The sequence below is a fragment of the Thunnus thynnus genome, chromosome 8 (genome assembly GCF_963924715.1).
Source record: "Thunnus thynnus chromosome 8, fThuThy2.1, whole genome shotgun sequence".
NCBI classification, from domain to species: Eukaryota; Metazoa; Chordata; class Actinopteri; order Scombriformes; family Scombridae; genus Thunnus; species Thunnus thynnus.
In genome coordinates this window covers 20,544,128-20,564,247 of record NC_089524.1, presented here as the reverse complement: position 1 = coordinate 20,564,247, position 20,120 = coordinate 20,544,128, and the positions used below count along the sequence as shown (strand labels likewise).

Genomic DNA, 20,120 nt, shown 5'->3' with positions numbered 1-20,120 from the left:
TATAATAAAATTTTACTTGCTGACTTTTAGTCTGGCGGTTATTTCACAACGGAGCACACTGGGGCAAGAAACAGGAATGCTAAGACAAACAAATCCCTATTGCTTTGATCAAATCGTTTCCTTAGAAGTGGAAACAAAAGTAAATGTGGCCAAAATGTCCATCATTATCATTGTTTAACCAGGAAGTACCACTGTAAAAAACAGACATTTACGATGGCAGTTTGGCCAAAATATTTTATTAGTTTAGTCTTAGATGATTCATTAACCTGTGGAGATGAATAAAATAAGTTCGACAGATAGTGTTTTGCTTCCCCTATCTGCTTCTGCTATATCATAAATTCATCATGTCATCAAAATGTATCTTGTTAATGTCATGTAATGATAGGAAACATGGAACAGGAGGAGGAAGAAGAAAAGCAATGCAATGAGACTCGTGCAACAAAGCCTGTTGTGGCACCAAACTGCATTCCTTAAAGACCCCCTCCAGACATGTTTGAAGAAATATAAAAATACTCTGTTTTGAATAATAATTTGTGTCTGATATGGTTTTACCACAAAGTTCAATCCAAAATTTCACAAGTTCAATTATCTTGTTAAAATGAGGAAGGGGACTTTAAATTTTCAACATTATGGTTCCATCACAAGGTTGAGAAAGTGTGACAGGATTAGTTGCGGTGTCAGCACAAACAATGAAGCTCAGACAGATCACTTCAGATTAATGATGCACTATGGACGCCCCTCCACAATCTTTCTCCGTCAACAAACAGGCAACTGGAGAGTTTGTTTGTCTGCGCTCCCATGATTTGATGTTCTGGTTTGTAGTTCTTTATGTAGCCATGTAGGGAAGCATGAGAAGAGCTGAAACTACAGGATCACATACTAATTGCAGTCATAAAAATCAAACATGTTGGTAATAATTGTGCTGTCTCTGACTGATTATAGCTTCTGTTGGAAGATTTAACTCTTACAACTCTTACGCAGCTGTTAATAGTGACCTGTGCTTTGCAACCTACTATAGTCCAGACTCTCCATAATTTTAATAATCAGTCATCAAGGCCTAAACAGAGTTTATAATCAGGCCTTAAATCATGTTACATCTTGATGTCTGCTCATTTTAAGTTGACCTTTCGACTTCAACATGTATAAACTCATTAAAAGATGTGATCTGACATTCCTGCAATGAGTTGGGGTATAAACTTTACAAGGTTTTATTACATTGTTGTACTGACAGACTGCTTTGAAAGTATGGAAACACTGTATTTTTAAGGTGTCAGTTGGCTTAATTTTAAGACATTTAAGTCATTGTACAATATCTTCATAATCATGTAACTTGATAGCAGTCTGTTGATGCTCTACATTGTACTAACATGCCATGAGAATAATAGCTTAATTATGAATCAGCATTATAACCATTTATATTTGTGGCTTCACTGGTATTTCAAGAACTCCTGAAAGGACGACAACACTCCTGCACTCCAGGCAGCAACCTAAAAAACTTCAGCCACACCAAACACTTTGTGTGGAAAATTACTATCTGCTCCTCAATTAGTCTCAGGAGAAGAAGGAATTTTACTGGTGTGAAAGCTTCAGTGGCACGAGACCTTCAGGGCCCCAACCCCCCATCTCCCAATGACGTATGAACACACAACTTAGAGAGGTTAGAGGAGGAGTCCCGAGTGATTGATGGGGGTTGTGCGTGTCCACATGTGTGTCTGTGTGTGTGTGTGTGTGTGTGTATAGTGCACCCTGCTGTAGCTGCGGGGGCATCAGGGTCTTTGAGTTTATGGTTTCATGGCTAAAAGCCTTGTATTACCCAAGACCTCTAATAAACCGGCGGAAGTGGGTTACGGAGATACTGAGTTTGAGGGAATCTGTTTCTCGAGGTCAAACATTATCCACATTTAATGCTCTGCTCATTCTTTGTGGCGGTCATATGGGACGGAAAGTCACAACAATGTCATTGCCACAATGTGTGTCTGTGCGAGGGTGTGTGTTTGTGTGTTGCTCACGTGAGATGTCACCATGGCAATCATGCTATGGAATGCAGTCACCAATCCGCACTAAGACGTCTAGGAGTGGTGTGTACATCCTATGTATGTGTGTGTGTGTGTGTGTTTGTGAGTACCAAAGGTTCATTGCTCCCTAATCACATGTCATTGTGGTGGTCTGCTCTCACGCCCCTCAGTTTAGCCAATCAAAAGCTGCGTATGAGACAATGTCATAGAAACAAGCAGGAACAACCTCCTACCACCACAATTCCCACATACATCTCCAACTTCCTGCTGCACGACAATAACACAACATACACATAGTCTCTCACCAGACCTGAGAGATGTAGCTGATGTTCAGAAAAGTTTTTTTCTCTGCAGTTGCTTTACTTTGTATATTTGGGTCAACAAACATTACTTACTTACTGCTACTATAGAATTAAAATGTTTTATGACACACAATCAGTTGTAAGTTGACTGAAAGTTTATGACTTTGGCTCCCACAAAGATATTCATCATATCAAGTGTTAAAGCAGATACTGAACATTCTCAAAACATATTAATGAAGCTCTAATATCCATTAATCTGTTGATAATATTTCAGCCCAACCGCAGAGGGTCAGGCAGCTTTATATGCAAATCAGTAAGGATTGTTACTTAAGGAGTTCACTCACGTTTTGTTTTTGGTCTCTCAAACCAAAACACTGCCTATATAACAGGCCTGAAGTAGGAGCTGCAGATTTCTTGCAGCTCTGTCAGCCACAATTTCATTTAATCCAAGAAAAGAAAAGTTATGCTGCTTTTACTGCAGTTAGATAATATAAGATAAGATATACTTTGTTGTCTCCTCGGAGGAATTCTTCTTGGGCTCATTTCATCACACAGCATTTATCTCCAGACACACTTAGCAGAACCCTAATAATCATTTATACCAAAGCCAAAGTTCAAACAATCATGACAGAGCAGAAAAACACCAATAAGATCAATAAGTTTGTACATTTGTTGCAACTCCTTAGATAACACAAACAAATTAGATATAGTGTAGTATGCTCTCCTTTTATTATGTGATCAGTGCAGCTGAATTCAAGCTCCTTCTACACAATCCATCACCTCTGATTCACCTCCATCATGTGTCAAATAATTCATACCCATTTGGAAACTGTGAGTGTGTGTAGGGAGCTTTGAACGTAGCCTCTGGCAAGCTTGTGTCCTGTGAAGGCCAGGGGAGTCCTGGGAGTCAAGAAAAGGAGCTACGCTTTGACAGATCAACAGCGATTCACGCAGAGATTCACACAGAGAGGCAGAGCAGGAAAATATTATTTCACTTTCCAAGTCTGATACTTTTCAACGTGGACACACCTATCTGTTTCTGTTTAGCGTGCCATATGGGTCTCGACACAACTTTGTCTCTACTGTCAACAGCTTCATTCATCATGTGGCAAATTTCCACCTAAAATAACTAGATTAATATAGCTGTATTTTATTGTGTTTGTTGGAATTAAATAATTTATACAGAAAATATCACAATCACATTTAACCATTAATTAATTTAACCAGTGTAATTTTCCTATAAATCAAACTTAGCTATATTATATTAAACCAATGTGATTTCCCTCAAAGTCAAATGTAGCTATTGAACTGATGTGATTTTTCAAAGGCCAAAAGTGACTAATTAACGCTGTTAGAATGTGAATTCTTAAATGTCTAACATATTTATATTACATTTACACAATGTAATTTTCTGGTAGTTCTAAGATAACCAAGTCACATTATGTATTTTTCCTTAAGTCAAATATACCAACAATACATTGCTCAAATGCATTTTTCTTTCGTCTGTATTAAACTCATACAATATTGTGCTGATTGCCTAATGCAGTTCTGTTACATCTCTGCATACATTAACCTTTACAAATATATAGTCAATATCATGTGTCGGTTATGTGTGGGACTATTTGTTGGCCACGTGCAGTGACTTCCTGATTGTCATGACGATGACTCCTCACATTACTTTATTCCTTTGAAAAATAAAAACATGATGAATGCATAGAGACCTGATATGTCAGACTGAAGCTATACTGAGTGTGTATGATACTCCTGCTGTTGTATGACATTGTCCTCCAGACAAAATAGAGTTACATCTTTATCATTCCCTACAGGGCAATGACAGCATTCCTAGCACATGGTTTTGGTGTGGACCTGAGGAAACCCTGTTGAGTCAAGGACCTTAGTGCTGTGGTGCAACTGTGCAAACCATTGAGCCACCACATTTGTATTAGCATTTGTGATCTGTGTACACATGTGTCACAGTGATTCTGACTCACCAGTCTTGCCCTCCCAGGCGAGCCCCAGCACTCCACTGTAGTCTCTGTTAGTGAGCAGATAGGACAGGCAGAAGTTGCCCCAGTTCTTCTCAGAGTAAAGACTCAGCAGCTTCTCAGGCCCGATGTACAGAGGACGTAGAGGATCTTTTTTATCCTCCTCAGTCATCACCTAGAGAGAGAAAATGAGACAGACAGATACACTGCTGAGGCAAACATCCAAACACCCCTTCACAAACAAGGATGCTCTGCTCTGATATCTGCTCTCGTCATTTAAAATAATTTTGGGGATGAGGGTCCACTCAAATTCTCTCACTTTAACAAGGAGGTTGTGTATTTTCTGTGAATTTAGAATTGAACGAGTCAAAGCCAGGATTACTGGATGTATGGAGTTATCGGTGACCTGTATCTGAAATGTGTCACTCTAAGATTTGGGACTATCGTGTTGTGTTTGTTTGAGTGCAGGAACGTCTTACATTGAGGGATTTGACTTTGAAGTTGATCAGCTTGACACCGTTAAAGTCCACCTTGTCGTAGATGTCATTAACAGCTCGAATGTAGGAAGCGACCTGAGAAAAACATACAGATATGTGAGGAAACAGAGGATTCATCCTCAACAAACATCTCCTGTTTCTGATCTTTTAGGTGATGGACGGCCAAGAGAGCTAATTAAACACGCTGCAACTTGAGAAAACAGACAATCTAGTAAAAGATATTGAACTTACTAAAGATTTCTGTGTGTGTTTTTTGTATTTTCAGCACATTTTATGCTGCATATGTGTCACGTTTTCTCAAGTTGCAGTAGATTGAGCTCTTAGGCCCACAATACAATGACTGAGAAGGTTTTGACAATCACAAATCAGTATTTCACAGTAGATTTAGCATTTGATCCTTTTGACAATATATGTGACTCTCTAAAGTGCCCCTTTCATCGGATTTGAAATTCTGGTTCAAAGAAAACAATACAAACATCCTCGACTTAGTTTTGATCATGATTCTGCCGTGTGTTTTCAGCGTGGGTGGCAGCGCCAGTCACACTTTCAAAGAGGCACGTGCAAACCACTCACGTGTGAAGGTCTGAGTCTATACAGCAGGAGACGAACGTACAGTCAAGCCTACAGGGAATTTCCATAACTGTAAATATTGACACCTTGGATACAGGAGACACTGAAACCAGGTCAGCTGTGATTGACAACAGCATTTTGTCTATTTGCACTCAAAGATCACGGCATCACTTACAGTATATTTTCTCACCCTGCTGTGCCACAAAGGTCTGGCAGGGAACCAGGGACAACAACAAGTGTGTGTGTTTAAGATGGAAAGTATCTGAGGAAGGTCAGAGGAGATGATGAGAGGACAGACGGCAGGAGGAGGTAGAGCAGAGCTAATGACAGCATAGACACACACATAAAAAAACAGCAGACAAACTTAATTACTGATTAACCAACCTTAGCTGACCTGGCTTAATTGAAAAACAGATCTAACAGGTGAATTATTAACATGAAACACACTAATTATAGTGCAAGTCTGAAACTCGGTCAGATGCTGAGAACATGAATCGAAAATAACTGAATAAAATTAAACATCTGTGCTCTTCTCACGTTGTATCAAAGACAGAATGCAATAACAAATACTGTTTAATGGGTTTAATTTAGATACATTCCCATTGGAAAACTAATTATATTCATGTTATGTCACTGGATTCCCATATCAGTATGTGGCTTAACTCAATATCAGGATAGCATGTCATGTGACCTCTGACCCCAGTGACAAAAGCATTGTTAAGTCAGGATAACTCCAACAGAGACAGACACTTAAATCACTGTTATGTTGCTTATTGCACTGTGGTAATACAGGTGCCCCAGGAAGCAGGCAGCTTTTAACACAGAATGTCACTTAAATCGGAGTTTGCCACAGGTCAGCTGACACACATCAGCTCAAAACTGGACTGTTCAAACAGAAAAAAATTTTTCTTCCTCTTTCTTCAGCCTGACAACTGATGGAATGTATTTTTTTACACGCTGGCTGCTCCTGAGTGAAGTTCAGAGGCTGTTGCAGTCATTTTGCCCCTCTAATTAGGTCAAATGTCAAGAGTGCATGACGAAGGGTTAAAAATGTTTGATGTTTTCAATGCCGTAATCCACTACAGAGTTCACAGAGTGCATTAAATTCAAGGCAAAGGTCAGTAATCTTTTTTAAACATTTGGACACTTCATGAAGTGCCTCTACCATCCATCCATCCACTGTCTGGGCTCCAGCTGGCCTTGGCACGGCAGTTTTATATGCTTCACATCAAAGGTACAAGAACGAGAGGTGACTGCTCCTGCTTGTTCAACTCTGTGACACCGAGCCTTATTCGGCAAAGTGTTTGCTCTCTGTTTTGCCATCATGTTCTCTGACAGTGAGAATGTTCACATCCTCTCCTCTCCTTGTGCCATGTGCACTGCCATGACAGCTGTGTGCATCTGCGCGGGGCCTGGCATTTGGCTCAGCCAAGACTTTATTCAGCCTCGCAGCAACAGCAGCAGCTTGGTCCTTTATTTAGTATTTTTGAGTATCTCAATGGTAAGTAATGTGCTACTTCTAAAGCAAACTGTTTTATTCTGGTGAGTTGTTAAATATTGAGCATTTTAGGGAAACCAACCAAAAAAAGTTTGAAAGTTGGAATCATGACCAAAAGACTTGTTTTGGTGCAGAAAATGATCATAAATAAAGATTAATATCAAAATCCTGAAATATTTCATTATTTGATAACAGATCCACTCTGAGCTCAGTTCAGTTAAAAAAAACCCATTAAATTCAGCATTCAGCAAATTGAAAATCAGCATTCAAGACACTTTTTCCCTCAGTTATGATTTTGAAACAAGACAGGACACCGAGCTAGTTTAAGATAACACTTAATAAATATTGAAATCAATTCATTTTCATGGGAAACAAGTGAAGTAATCAAACATCCTTTTCACCTGTTTAATGGAGATAAGATTTTAGGACTGAGAATTGCGTCACATGAACTTTGATTGTGGTACTATGTACCCAAAAATTCAGGACACTGAATTCAGGGACAGGTTTGTAAACAAAGCATGTAGAGCTCAGCCAAGAGCCCAGGAAATCCTTTTATGTTGTTTGGGCATTTTTGACTCCCTGCAGAAGCACTGATACTTAAAGGTCCAATATGTAACTTTTCTGCATTAAAATTTTTAAAAACAACTAGACCTGTTATATATTTTGTTGAATTATTTAATTGCATTATCCCAAATGTTTCCAGCGATGTTCAAACCCAGAGAAATCCGTAATTTTAATCAAGGTAACGGTCCGTTTCATTTGGTTGCCTCTCAGGCGTCATATCCCCTTTGTGTATTCGTCAGCGTTGTGGCTGTCCACCACAAGATGTTATAAATTGACTTTTTATCCAGTTTTATGATACATTTCTTAGATCTGGTTTCTTTTTTACTATATCTTTTAACCGGATGAAAAACTTTAGTCATCGGACATCTGGATCTTAAGTTATCAGAAGAACAAGCTGAGCAAACATTAGCCGCAGCTTGGCTCACAGCCCCTCTGGATGTCCTTTGTCTGCCTAACATCTTGGGAGAAACGCTGATCTTTAATGTGAATCTGCTTTTTTCAGTGTTTTTAACAGTTTTAATCACCATGTCTGTTTGTTTTGGAGAGGAGGAGACCTCTGTGAATAATTTGGCTGCCAGTAAAAAACCCCTGAATGATGAACACTGAAGGAATCCTAACTGGGAAAAGCTGACTACAATGACGGTAATGGTAGTTGTTTAAAAATGAAGACAACAACTCCCACGATCCCATGCTACTTCACCAAGTCATCAAACCCTGTCTTTTGGTAATGTTTTGATTGAAAGACCCCTAGCAGCAGAAAATAACATACTGTGCGTTTAAGAAATCATTCCCCAAAACAAAAGCAGTTTGAAGACAGTATATTTAAACCTGAGCCACAACAGCTTCCACAGACTTGAACCTCTTGTAGTAAAGGTGGTCAGCATGGAGGTGGAGCAGGCAGCTGGTCTTTGACTCATCAACTGTCCTCCTCGAGCGGCTTGCTGCTGCCTCCTGTGGCAGAAATGTCAAAGACACAAAACAGGAAGAATTACATCTGAACACAGTTTACAGGGGAGACAATCTGATGGGAAGCAGATCTGAACTGTGATATTGCCAGCTTGTACTTGAAACTCATTGCATCATTTGTCCTCATTTTGCAGGTGGAAACGGAAGCTTGACATCTGATTAAAACATGATGTCAGTCAAACCTGGAGACTGGCTGAGGGCTGCAGTAGGTACAAGAGTTCCAGTGGGAAAAGGACATGTAGCGACAGGAACACAACTTGGACACTCCACTGGGAACAACATCTGTTCAGACCATTTCATGACCAAACAGTGGAAATGATCTCCACCGGCAGGCATGTTGTTAAAAATGGATCCATACGCCCCCATCCATTGTTGACATGGGACCACCACCTACTTGGTCAACGGTTAACAATAAATAGTACCCATGGGGTAGATTAGCTAAATTGATCTGGCAGATGTTTATAAGAGTTATTTTTACACAGTGAAGGGTGTCTGGTTGATTTGGACCTGTAGCAGCTACTGAAAATTTAATTTTTGCTCATCTTTCATCTTTCTCAAGTCATCATGCTGCCTTTTCTATATCTTAAACATTGGTTCTGTTACTGTCCTTCTATCCTGCTGGAATTAAAACATGTTATTTGCTGTTGGTGACTCAACAGGGTGAATTAAAGTGACCAAATGCACTCAGAAATAAGGTCAGTTATAACGGATGACTCACATTGATGAATTCCCTCCAAGAAACATTTGAGTTTGGACTTAATTGCCTATAAATGGTATTGCAGAGGAGGACATTTTCAGGGCGAGGAAAGAAAAAGAAAATGTGTGTTTGTGTGTGTATTCACTGAGATGATGTCTGGACTGTCCTACCTCATTGGGTCTGAGGTTTTGGGCGAGGAGGTTTAGATGTTCTGCACCACAGAATCCATCAGGGCCAGCTGTCGTGGATGGCAGGACTACATAAAAACAAACACAGAGGCTCCTTAGATACACACATGTACATAAACAGTATCCCATCTACTTTGTCTTCTCACTTAGTCATTTAGTCAAACACACACAATGATGCACACACATGCAAACTTTTGCAGAGTATATTTTTGGTACATTTTGAACTTTTTATTATACGTCATAATTAGTCATTTGAATGTAGGGCCAAATAAAATGGCATTCTCCAATAATAATAAATAATTGAATGGAGATCAAACACAGAGTTCAGTTCAACCCATTACTGTGCATTTGTTAGAGCAAACAGGACAAACAGGACGTTGTGTGAGATAAGCTCAAATAAATACAAACCCCATGTACAAAGTGGGCCAAGGCCACCGTCTGATATTTGGGAAATTACTTATTTGTTTGTGGTTAAATTATTATTGTAGCCTGCATGTGTTGCGTTGTGTGTGCTTAACCAGAAGCAATGAACAGGGAGGAAACAGTGAATGATTCAGGGGCTCCAGAACTGGACAGAGGCCCTGAAACATGCCGGGAATCATAGAGATCAACTCTACAAGGGGTCTGAGAATTTTCAAGAAGTGTGCATGTGTTTTGGTAAAATGTGGGAATTATTTGGCAAATTTTATCAGGAAGGAGAAAGTTTGAACAATGGTTGTGCATGACATCAAAGAACCAGAAACAGTACTTTAATTAAGAGCGTCTGTGTTTAATAAGAGGTTTCTTGATATCTTTCAAGTACTGGTAAACATGGTAAGCCTCCAAGTTTGAAACAAAGCTAAGCCTTGTGACATATATGGTTTACTCATCTGGTCCATAAGGTTGCAGTTATTATTTTATGACCCTACAACTTCGTTTCCTGGAGGCTATTTTTAGGACTTCAGTTATTATCTACTGTGTTATCTATTATCTATTCTATACCCACTACCCCACACTGTATGATCTTTTTCAGTGTCAAAAGCAGAATAATGATCGCAATTAGTTTCAACAAGGGCAAAATAAATTCATGAAATATATCAGGTTGTGATATTTCCCAGCAGTCAGGTTGTTGAATTCATCAAACAGAAAACTAATATTTTGTGCGTAATGTCATACGACATAGTTGGTGTCTTGTCTGTGGCTCAAATTCACATTTTGCAAGCAGATAATGTGGTCTTGCATTTAAATTATGTGCACTCTTGTTCAGAGCAATTTACAGCAATAAGTACATCAGCAGAAACCGTCTCTTACTCAAGTTGTTAAGTGCAGGTCGTGCAACTAACACAGGCTCACACTCTCAGACACTTTATAAATAGAGGACCCACATTTGGAAATTAACACGTTGGTCCTGAGTGTGAGGCATGGGGCAGCCTGTGGAAAATGCTGTGATAGCTGCTGGTTTGATTTCAATAAAGCAACATCATCCTTTTGGATTTGCAACACCATGGGGAGGGCTGCCTCGTTCAGACTGATGCAATAATGATGGACTTGCATTCATGGGAGGCATTGCATTTGCATAAATTGGCACATCATCTTTGCGTTGGCAAAGATGCAGAATTCCACAAAGATGCAAGGAGCCAAAAAGACCTCCTGTTGCAACAGAGTGTATGAGTTTGTGTTGAGGGATTGTGGGGAATCTGCATGTAGATATGGAGGAAAAAATATAAATGTAAAGAAAACAACAATGTTGCAAAATGTCTCACATGTAAATAATCAAAACAATAGCTTTCTCAAGATTATTCGTGAACTCTGCGGTTGCGCGGCAAAGACAGATGTGCTGAAAACAAACTATCTCAGCTACATTAATATAGAGAAAAATAGCTTTGAATTCCACAAGTTACAGTAGAGTCACATGACATAATAATCACTTTCACATGTTGTTTGCAGTAATAAGAGAGCGACAGAATCAGGCAATGTTTTGCCAGTTAACTGGTGACCCATAAGAACTTCAAGGGGTAATGCAAAGTGTGTGTGTGTGTGTGTGTGTGTGTGTGTGTGTGTGTGTGTGTGTGTGTGTGTGTGTGTGTGTGTGTGCAAAAAAGCCTGCCAACAGTAAAACACATCCCAGGATCAGACCTGCAGTGAGAGACAGGCAACACATGATTGGATCACACCATCCTACGAAAGTCCTCCAGCCAATCACAAACCTGTAATCCATTCTGTACATGGCATGAGTGGGGGTGGGCTGCGAGGCTGGAGGTGGATGTGGAGGCCTAAATGCCGAGCGTCAACTCACTGACAGAATTATTTCCAGACCTATCTACATGTTCTCTCTCAGTTTGTCTCCACATCTCTTTACCTCTTCGAATTGTTTTAAATGTTCCTGGACTGTGTTGCAAAACTTGCAAAATTTAATTTAGTCTTTTGCAAATTAAAAAGCAATAAAAAATGTCTCACTTAATCAGGTCAAAGTGATCCGAACCCAGTGCAAGTATTGAACTCCTTAACAATTAAAAACCAAGGAAGGAAAAGGTCTTTCCTAAATGAAAAATCAGTCACATTTCAGTCAAGACTCACTTTCCAAGCAGCTGTTGGAAACTAGGTCTACTGTTCAGAGTAATGTACGAAATGCATGCCAGAAGCTTGTAATTCACATTCTATTTGCAACCATTGACTCATGCTCATATTATTTGCATTAAGTGAAGTGAGTTTAGTGCATTGCACAACTATTGAGTGCTCAAGTGTCACAGATGTATCTGTGCCATTATGGGACATTTCCATTTTTACCCTAAAGTCACAGCCCAAGTGCCACACAAATGACACTCCGGTCATCTCAAGTGCCCTCAAAATACCCCCTGTCATCCCCGGGCTCTGTCTAAGTGCCCTCAAGTGCCCCACTGGTTATCTAAATTGCAAACCTTAAACCTAAACATAACTCTAAATTCTGTTTGCATGAAAGTGTATGTGCACACCTCTGCTCAAGAACACATGGCCATTGCTCTGATTAACCCTCTGACCTATCAGTTATGCTATGGTCTTTGTAACCGCATTGCCCCAGAGTTCTTACAAATAACATATTTCACATGCATGGTGGGCGATTTTCTGCCTCCTTATTTATGCAATTCATGAAACTTTTATAGAGCTGAAGCTGCTTCCCACTTTGTAAGACTGTATGACTATTTGTTGGTAACAAAGAAAATGACTTTAAAACTGGGCCAAGTCACGCTACTTTTCAATACATGATTTTCATTATGTGACGTCTCAGAAATTCTCTCTTTGCATTTATCAGACTGACATAAGTTCTGAGCAGTACAAAATGTAACAGCTATTTCTTTAGCACTAATGCAAAATGCTGATAACCTTCAGGTATTGCTGCAATACCAAGAGTTCAGCCGGTGTTCCAGAGAGATATGTCTCAGATCCTCCAGGCTTGTATAATGTCATTGGGTAACAAATATCATGAAGAAACACGTTTTTGGAGGATCATTTACTGTATGCTAGGCATAACTTTTGACGAACCAGTCACAGCTTCAGGGAAGCCACATTCTGACTTGCACTTTCCATTTGAACAAGCCCGATAACATTAATAATATCCCAAAACATTAAAAGATTTCCACTGATATATAAAGTCAGTATATTATACTGTTGTGTGATTCGTCTTAAAGCACTAGTGTGTACAATATAGTGGCATCTAGCAATGACGTTGCAGATTGCAACCCAATGAATACCCCTCCTCTCACCCTCCCCTTCCAAGCATGCAGCAGAACCTACGGTGGCTGCAAAACTTGCAAAAAATGCAAAAGGCCCTTGCTAGAGCCAGTGTTTGGTTTGTTCATTCTGGGCTGCTGTAGAAACATGGCGGTGCAACATGGTGGCCTACGTGGAAGGGGCTCCGCTCCCTATGTAGATATAAAGGACTCATTCTAAGGCAACGAAAACACAACAATTCTTATTTTCATGGGATTATATACTAATTAAAACATACTTATGAATATTATATTCCATTTCTGCCAACTCCGTTCCACCAGATGCCACTAAAACGTACACACTAGTCCTTTAAGGAAAATTGATGTTAATAGTTACCCATCATTCATACTGATCTAAAATTTCAATGGGAAGTTTTCTTGAACTAGGGTGTAACTACACTGTAGGTGTACACACAAAAACACACATGGACACAGACAACTCAGCCTCTGAAGAACATAATGCATACCGATAAAACAATGTTGGAGTAAATAAGCTCAAAATGTGTTGAAATGAGTTCAGAATAGGGGTGTGAATCTTTGGGAATCTCATGATTCGATTCCAATTCTTCGGTCTCCAATTAAATTAAGAATTGATTCTCAATTCAAAACCGATTCTTAATTGAATGAATAGAAAGGAGGCCTATTTTCACTCTCTTGCTTCAGTATACTGTGTGCCAACTCATTCACTGGTGTCCTTACTCCACTGAAATATTATATGAAACATAATTGGCATTTAAGATAAATGGTCCACAGCCTTTTCAATTTAAAAAGTTAACTGCATTAATGAATGAATGAATTAATTAATTAATTTGAAAGCATCTTACAGTCACCTCAGAGTTGATTATATGGGTAAATTTTGAGTATTATTTTCACATTTGTATGAATTATGCAGAATGACACCCATAGATTTTCAAAAAGTGTTGCAAAACAAGCAGTAGGTGTTTGACAGCTGGTGTCCCTGATGTCATTAAACTAATTGTTGCAAAATGGCCTCTTAGAACCGTGCCCTGTGTCCCAGATATGAGGGATCTCATGACACCCTCCATCTCAGAGGACAGACAGTCCTTAAACAGCCTTTGTTACCCCTCACGCGACAACTACAAGAAGTGGAAATACACACAGGTTCCAGATGCATTATGTCAGCCCCTGGTGTCCTACTTTATCACTTGATTGTGTTATCGAAATATCACGTGCCAAATCTGTCACAGTTTCCTGCAGATATGCTGGCTTGTGAATGAAAGAACAGGATGTTGTCAGCTAAATAATGTAAAGTTTCACTACAATTGTGAAAGGGTTTGAAGAAATGGCAGGAGGTGTAGGGAGGAAGGCAGCCATGGAGTCTGTAGACTTAAGGACAATCACGGGGGGGTGAGGGGGAGTTTTGGCACATTCTGGACTATGTTTCTAGTTAAATGCTTTCTTGGAAATAATGTAACATCGATGCAAATATGCACGCACACACAGCCAAGGAAACAGACACAGATAGAAACACACATGCACATTCACATTGAGACACAAAATATTTTGACACATTTGGCCAAATCATAAGCCGACATAATCACAAAACAGCTAAGATTTTGTTTTAATCTGTTGTTGTAGAAACTGTCTCTAAGATCCTCTGCCCCTCTTCTCTTTTCTCATCCTCTTAACCCGTAGAGACTCATATAAATGGTAAATGGATATATAGTGCTTTTCTACCTTACCAAGTTTTTTGTCTCTCATTCACACACACACTCACGCATGCGAGGTGCTGGTCCGACTATTGGCAGCAACTTGGGGTTCAGTGTCTTGCTCAAGGACACTTCGACACACGTACAGGAAGAGTCCGGGATTGAACCTCCAACCCCGCAGTTTGTGGACAACCTGCTCTACCTCCTGAGCCACAGTCGTCCCCATATCCTTCTCCTGCCACTTTTTTTCACTCTACTGTTATCCTTTTTCCTCCTCCTCCTTTTTCACCGTCATACCTTTCTCTTTACCTCACGTCCCATTGCTCCCCCTCCTCCTCCTCCTCTGAAAGTCACACCATCTTCAGTTTATCTTTCCTTTGGCCAGTTCCCAGGGTGGGTCCCTACACAGCCCCTGCCCCCCTCTGAACTTTAAATATGCTCCTCTGTTACTTTATAACCCCACTCTTACTACGAGTTAAGGGTACAGTTGGTTCACTGACCCCTTATAACCTCAGTTTGGACCAGAGCTTGAGGCTGCAGATACTGCACAGTTATGAGAAAGGAGCCATGAGGATTAGTAACGGGGGTGGGGGGGGGTGGGGGTATTTCAATGTGGTTGTTTTTCTTTCTGCAAGACCGCCAAGAGGGCCATGAATCAAACTGTAGGGGGAGATCTACTGTAGCAAGGAATTTCTTTTTGGCTCCCTCCACTATCACCAAATAGCCAGAGGTTATAAGGTGTCATTTATGCAAGCTTTCTTTTTCTTTTATGCTGCACACTTGGGGGGCAGTTAGGAGTTAGTCCAATAGCAGCTTGAAAATGTGTACTGAGACAACATTTTCCTAAAGTTTTCTCCTTCCTAAAGTGAAAAATTAAAGGTAGTCTTACCCATGTCATCCTCATGGTAGATTATTGAGTGGTGATCTGTTGGGCTGCTGTTGTATCGATGGACCGGTTCTATGTGATAAGTCCCGTTGTCTGTATGGATAGTTCCCTCAAACTGACCCTGTAACACAGAGCCATGGCACGCTGAACCATGTTCACCTGCGAGACAGGGTCAAGACAGATAAAATGTCAAGGTCAGAGAGGTCAAAATGAACACAGATAACAAATAACTGAGACAGACAGACAGACAGAAAGACAGAAAGACAGAATAAATAGATAAGATACTGAGAGAAGCATATAGATTAGAGAAAGTGCTCAAACATCAGAGATAATACTGTATGAGAGGTAAGATATGAGGCAAGAGAGGGAAAGAATAAATTTACTCACATTTAAGCCAGTCAGTTTAAAAAAGGGTGATTAATAGCTTTGGTTCCAGTAAAATTTCAACTTTCCTTTCAGTGAATTAAATGCAGGTTAACTGTTCCCAGCCCTGGTGGGCCAGATTTCCTTGTTGTACCTACCCTCTAGTGTTCCTGAATATATGTGGGACAGATCAGCTGATGTGGAACCATTTTCACTGATCACCTTGAAGTTTCTGGAAAAAGCCTCTGCATTTCGTCTCAAACGCAGGCGGAAAGTTCTGAAGGAAACAAAACCACATACAAACAACTCACAGATGTGGTCAAAGTTTTGTGTTGTGGAAGGTATTTAGATCTATCAGCAGCAGGCATATATGGACTAATAACTAACTAACAGTTGACATGTATTTGTGTGTGGTTTTGGAATAGAGTTTGTTAATAAAATACTGTATATTTAAGCAACCTGCTGTATGCTTAACAGTACTTTTGAAGCAGCTGCCCAAGTTAGAGAAATTTGAACTTACCTGTGAAAAGCTGTAAAGTCGAGATGCAGTGTGTATTCCTGAGGTTGTGCGGCTCTTCTGGCCCTTAGGTGCTTCCTGTGGAGATCTTCCCTGTCATATGACAATCCCTCATAATGCTTTATATATGGACTGATGCCGCTCACAGCACCTGACAAAGGGAAGAAACTCTAGTTACACTTCAACATAAAATGCTTTATGTTTCTGTTCTTAAAGGCAAACAGGATTATTGTTTTGTTCTACAACTGAGTATTTCCCAGATGTTTCTGCTGATTCTCTAATCTAATTCCTTAGGCGCGAGATTTGTTATTTGAGCCATCGTTCAAGCAGTTTTGGACTCTTGGTTGGACAAAATAAGATATTTGATAACCCTGGGCTTGAGAAAATTGGGATGGGCATTTCACAGTTTTTAAAAATGTTTTATAGACCAAAACAATTAATAGATTAATTGAAAAAGTTATCAGAAGATGAATTGATAATGAAAATTAGCATTACTTGCAGCCCTCATCTAATTACAGTCAGTGTTGCAGTCATAGATTACTCAGAGTGTTAATACATGTGATTATTACTTCCTCTTTTTCTTCCTTTTTTTTAAACTTTCCATATTTATTTCAAACAAGCTATTGTTGTTCCTTCTGCAAATTTAAAATACATCACTTCCTTCCTCCTTCACTTTCCTCTGTAGAGGAAAGACAGACCTGCTGATAGATGTAAAAATACTGTATTTAACTGGCCATGGGCATATATTATTACTTGATTACACAGATTATTACTTCAACAACTCATTAAAGGTTATTATTTTAACTCTCTCATCACTGTCAGGCCAAATTTTGACCACCATATGACTAATCTGCCCTCTACTTAGTAAAGTAGTGATTATGAAAGTGCTGACTAGCAAGAGAAAGTCTTGGGACAAACCTACAGTCACTTGTCCGAGGTGTTGTTACTATTGCCCCTCCTTAGTAAATCACACTTGCTTAAGCCTTTAATGAACAGGTGAACCCCATTAATCACAACTAAGAAAGCCTCATCATCAGCTGGTTTTGCATGAGGATTCCTGTTTGCAGCATTCCAGAGAGGACAGGTAGAGACATGTCTGAGTGCCTGAGGAGGCCAGTCCACTACAGGAGCTCAGAACTGCATATTCACACACACACACACACACACACACACACACACACACACACACACACACACACACACCTACACATACACACACACTCACACTTACACAGACACACACACCACACCCACACACACATACATACACACACACGCGCACACAGACAGACAGACAAACACACACACACACAAACACACACTAATCTGCACATTCCACCGCCACACTACCTGTAATCCATTCACGACAGTCCACCAACAACAGCAGTAGCCAGTAGTGTTGAACCCCCATGATCTCCTCATTGGTGTATTTTTGTTTTTCTTCCTTTTCACAGTTTTTTCTTCCTCTTCTTTTGCTCACCTCTGTCTCTCTTTGTCATCTCATCTGACTTTACTTCTCTCCTCACCAGCCTCGTACATATACCTGCGGTCTTCACACACTGGAATGTGACTACTCACAGAGTTCAAGCCAGAACTCAGCAAGGAGAAACGAATGCTCACACAGTGGAGAGGCATATTCAGACTTGTTTATTAGGCATGCTATGAGTTATCTGCATAGTTAAAGGAGGGCTTTGAAACAGATTTGTAGGACAATTGAAAAGAAAGAGTGGTGTGGCAAAGATGAAAAGTGAAAGGAACATCTGCAATTAACTGTGACATTAACCGCTCTAGGAAAGTTTTCAAATTTTAAACCTTCATGGATTAAAAATTCATAATACAAAGATTAATAATTGACCTAATTGCAGTGTGAGATGTCCTGTCTACAGTTTTATAGAGGTCTCCTTTATACAGTAGCCTAATACATCCATGGCTCACAGTGCTGGCAAGCTAATGTGTAGCAGGTATAATGTTTATCATGTTCACCATTTTAGTTTTGTCCTCTAACAGTTGCTAATTAGGACTTAACAAGTACAACCTACGCAGATGGGAAAGCCAGTTTTTAGCCAGGTATTTGGTCATAAACCCACACATACATTTTGACCTAATGATGATAATATATGAGACATTAGGGATCACCAAAGTTATCCATTCATGGCATTCATCAAATATTTAAAGACATTTCAGTCAAAACCACAAATGGGAACGTCATGGTGGGGAGAAAAAGCCAGGGGATCTCCAAAGTCTCTCGGATTCATTCTTCAGGGACCATGAATGTCTGGACCAAAATAGATGTTGAGATATTTTAGTCGTGGACCTACAAACCAACTGACAAGATATTTCCCTTGAGCCACACCACTGTTGGCTAAACAGAACTTGTATTATGTCATTGATAATAAATGTCAAATTTTGATTAGCTTTCCTCTATTTCCTAACAAAGGAAAATAACTTGATTATACACCCTTTTTCTCATATTGTGTGGGGGCGAAAATGCTATAAATATGAGAAGGAAGCCATCATTTGTATGACTCACACTGTGTAAGAGGTATTTTGGGGCTCTTCGCAATCAGTGTGAAAGTTTAAGGCAATTTTGCGGAACAATAACATCTCAGGAGGAAATAAGATACCATTTGACCTCAAAATTAGGTAAACTAAAACAAAGGTTCTGCTAAAAATAAAAGCCAATACGTTTAGGCACAGTGTATACTTCTGCATGGATAAATAGCAACACATCTGCAACTGTTTGCTAAATTATATAGAGAATATTACATTTTATCTCTCATCTGTATGTGTGTTTCCATTTCACTGTTAAAAATCTCTGCTGTATTACATAAGAAATGGACAGCAGCTGAGAAATGTATATATTTCTTAAATAGGATAATGTGCTGCAGCTAAAAAATATTCTTCAGAAGGTTCCAGTTAAGATACAGTAGAGAGAAAGTTAGAGCAGAGCCAGCAGTATCACCACAGCATATTGTTGCTGACACAGGAGCTCAATTACTAACTGACCTGCACCAAATCACAGCAGCTTCTCCTGTAAAATCATCAAAATCATAAATAACTCAAGCAGTTGCCTCAGATGAATTGCCTTTAAAACTCAAACCTTGCAGTCAATGCCAAGATAAAAGGCTTTGCAGAGATGTTTACAGAGTAAAGATCAGTGGCTTAAAATGTATTTACAAGCACCAAACCAATTTTTTTTGCTTGTAAATGTTTTATAAACTGAGTAAAAGCTTGTCTTGTTGCTAATATGAAACCAGTCTTTTCCAGAAGCCAGTTGGTGCTGCTAGTTTAGGACTATGTGTTGAAAGTAAAGTCATGTTGGCAACCAGATACCAGTAAACCACACCGACTGTACAATGTGTATGCAGATACAAGAAAAGCTTATACTGATGAATAACATTTTAGTAAAAGACATTACCCAATCATTATCAGGATCCAATAAGTAAAGAGTTGAATTTGAAGTCCTGTAACTTCACCTGCACACCAAAGACATTATATATGGAACATACTGAGAAGGATGATGTGCAAAAAACAGTCTTTGTTTACATTTTTAACACACTGATCTTTTTTGGTTGCCTGAGGGCCTATTGATCTTTATTTCTGAAGTTTTACAACTATATCCGTGCATGCTGAGCCTTTGAGGAGGTCTTAGATGATCTCTGATGCATATGGCCTGA

General features: G+C 39.6%; 1 protein-coding gene across 1 annotated transcript in view; it reads right to left on the bottom strand.

Annotated features, from left to right (window-relative positions):
• si:ch1073-396h14.1 (disintegrin and metalloproteinase domain-containing protein 10) overlaps positions 1 to 18,213 on the bottom strand; it is a 30,477-nt gene extending 12,264 nt beyond the window's left edge. Inside the window, exons 1-8 of the mRNA XM_067597056.1 lie at positions 17,794 to 18,213; positions 16,447 to 16,594; positions 16,085 to 16,203; positions 15,567 to 15,722; positions 9,265 to 9,350; positions 8,260 to 8,382; positions 4,782 to 4,874; positions 4,309 to 4,477 (exon numbers count right to left, since the gene is read on the bottom strand). Coding sequence (XP_067453157.1) covers positions 4,309 to 4,477; positions 4,782 to 4,874; positions 8,260 to 8,382; positions 9,265 to 9,350; positions 15,567 to 15,722; positions 16,085 to 16,203; positions 16,447 to 16,594; positions 17,794 to 17,854 — 955 coding nt within the window. The 5' untranslated portion in view covers positions 17,855 to 18,213. The remainder of the gene's footprint in view (positions 1 to 4,308; positions 4,478 to 4,781; positions 4,875 to 8,259; positions 8,383 to 9,264; positions 9,351 to 15,566; positions 15,723 to 16,084; positions 16,204 to 16,446; positions 16,595 to 17,793) is intronic.
• Positions 18,214 to 20,120: the final 1,907 nt, after the last annotated feature.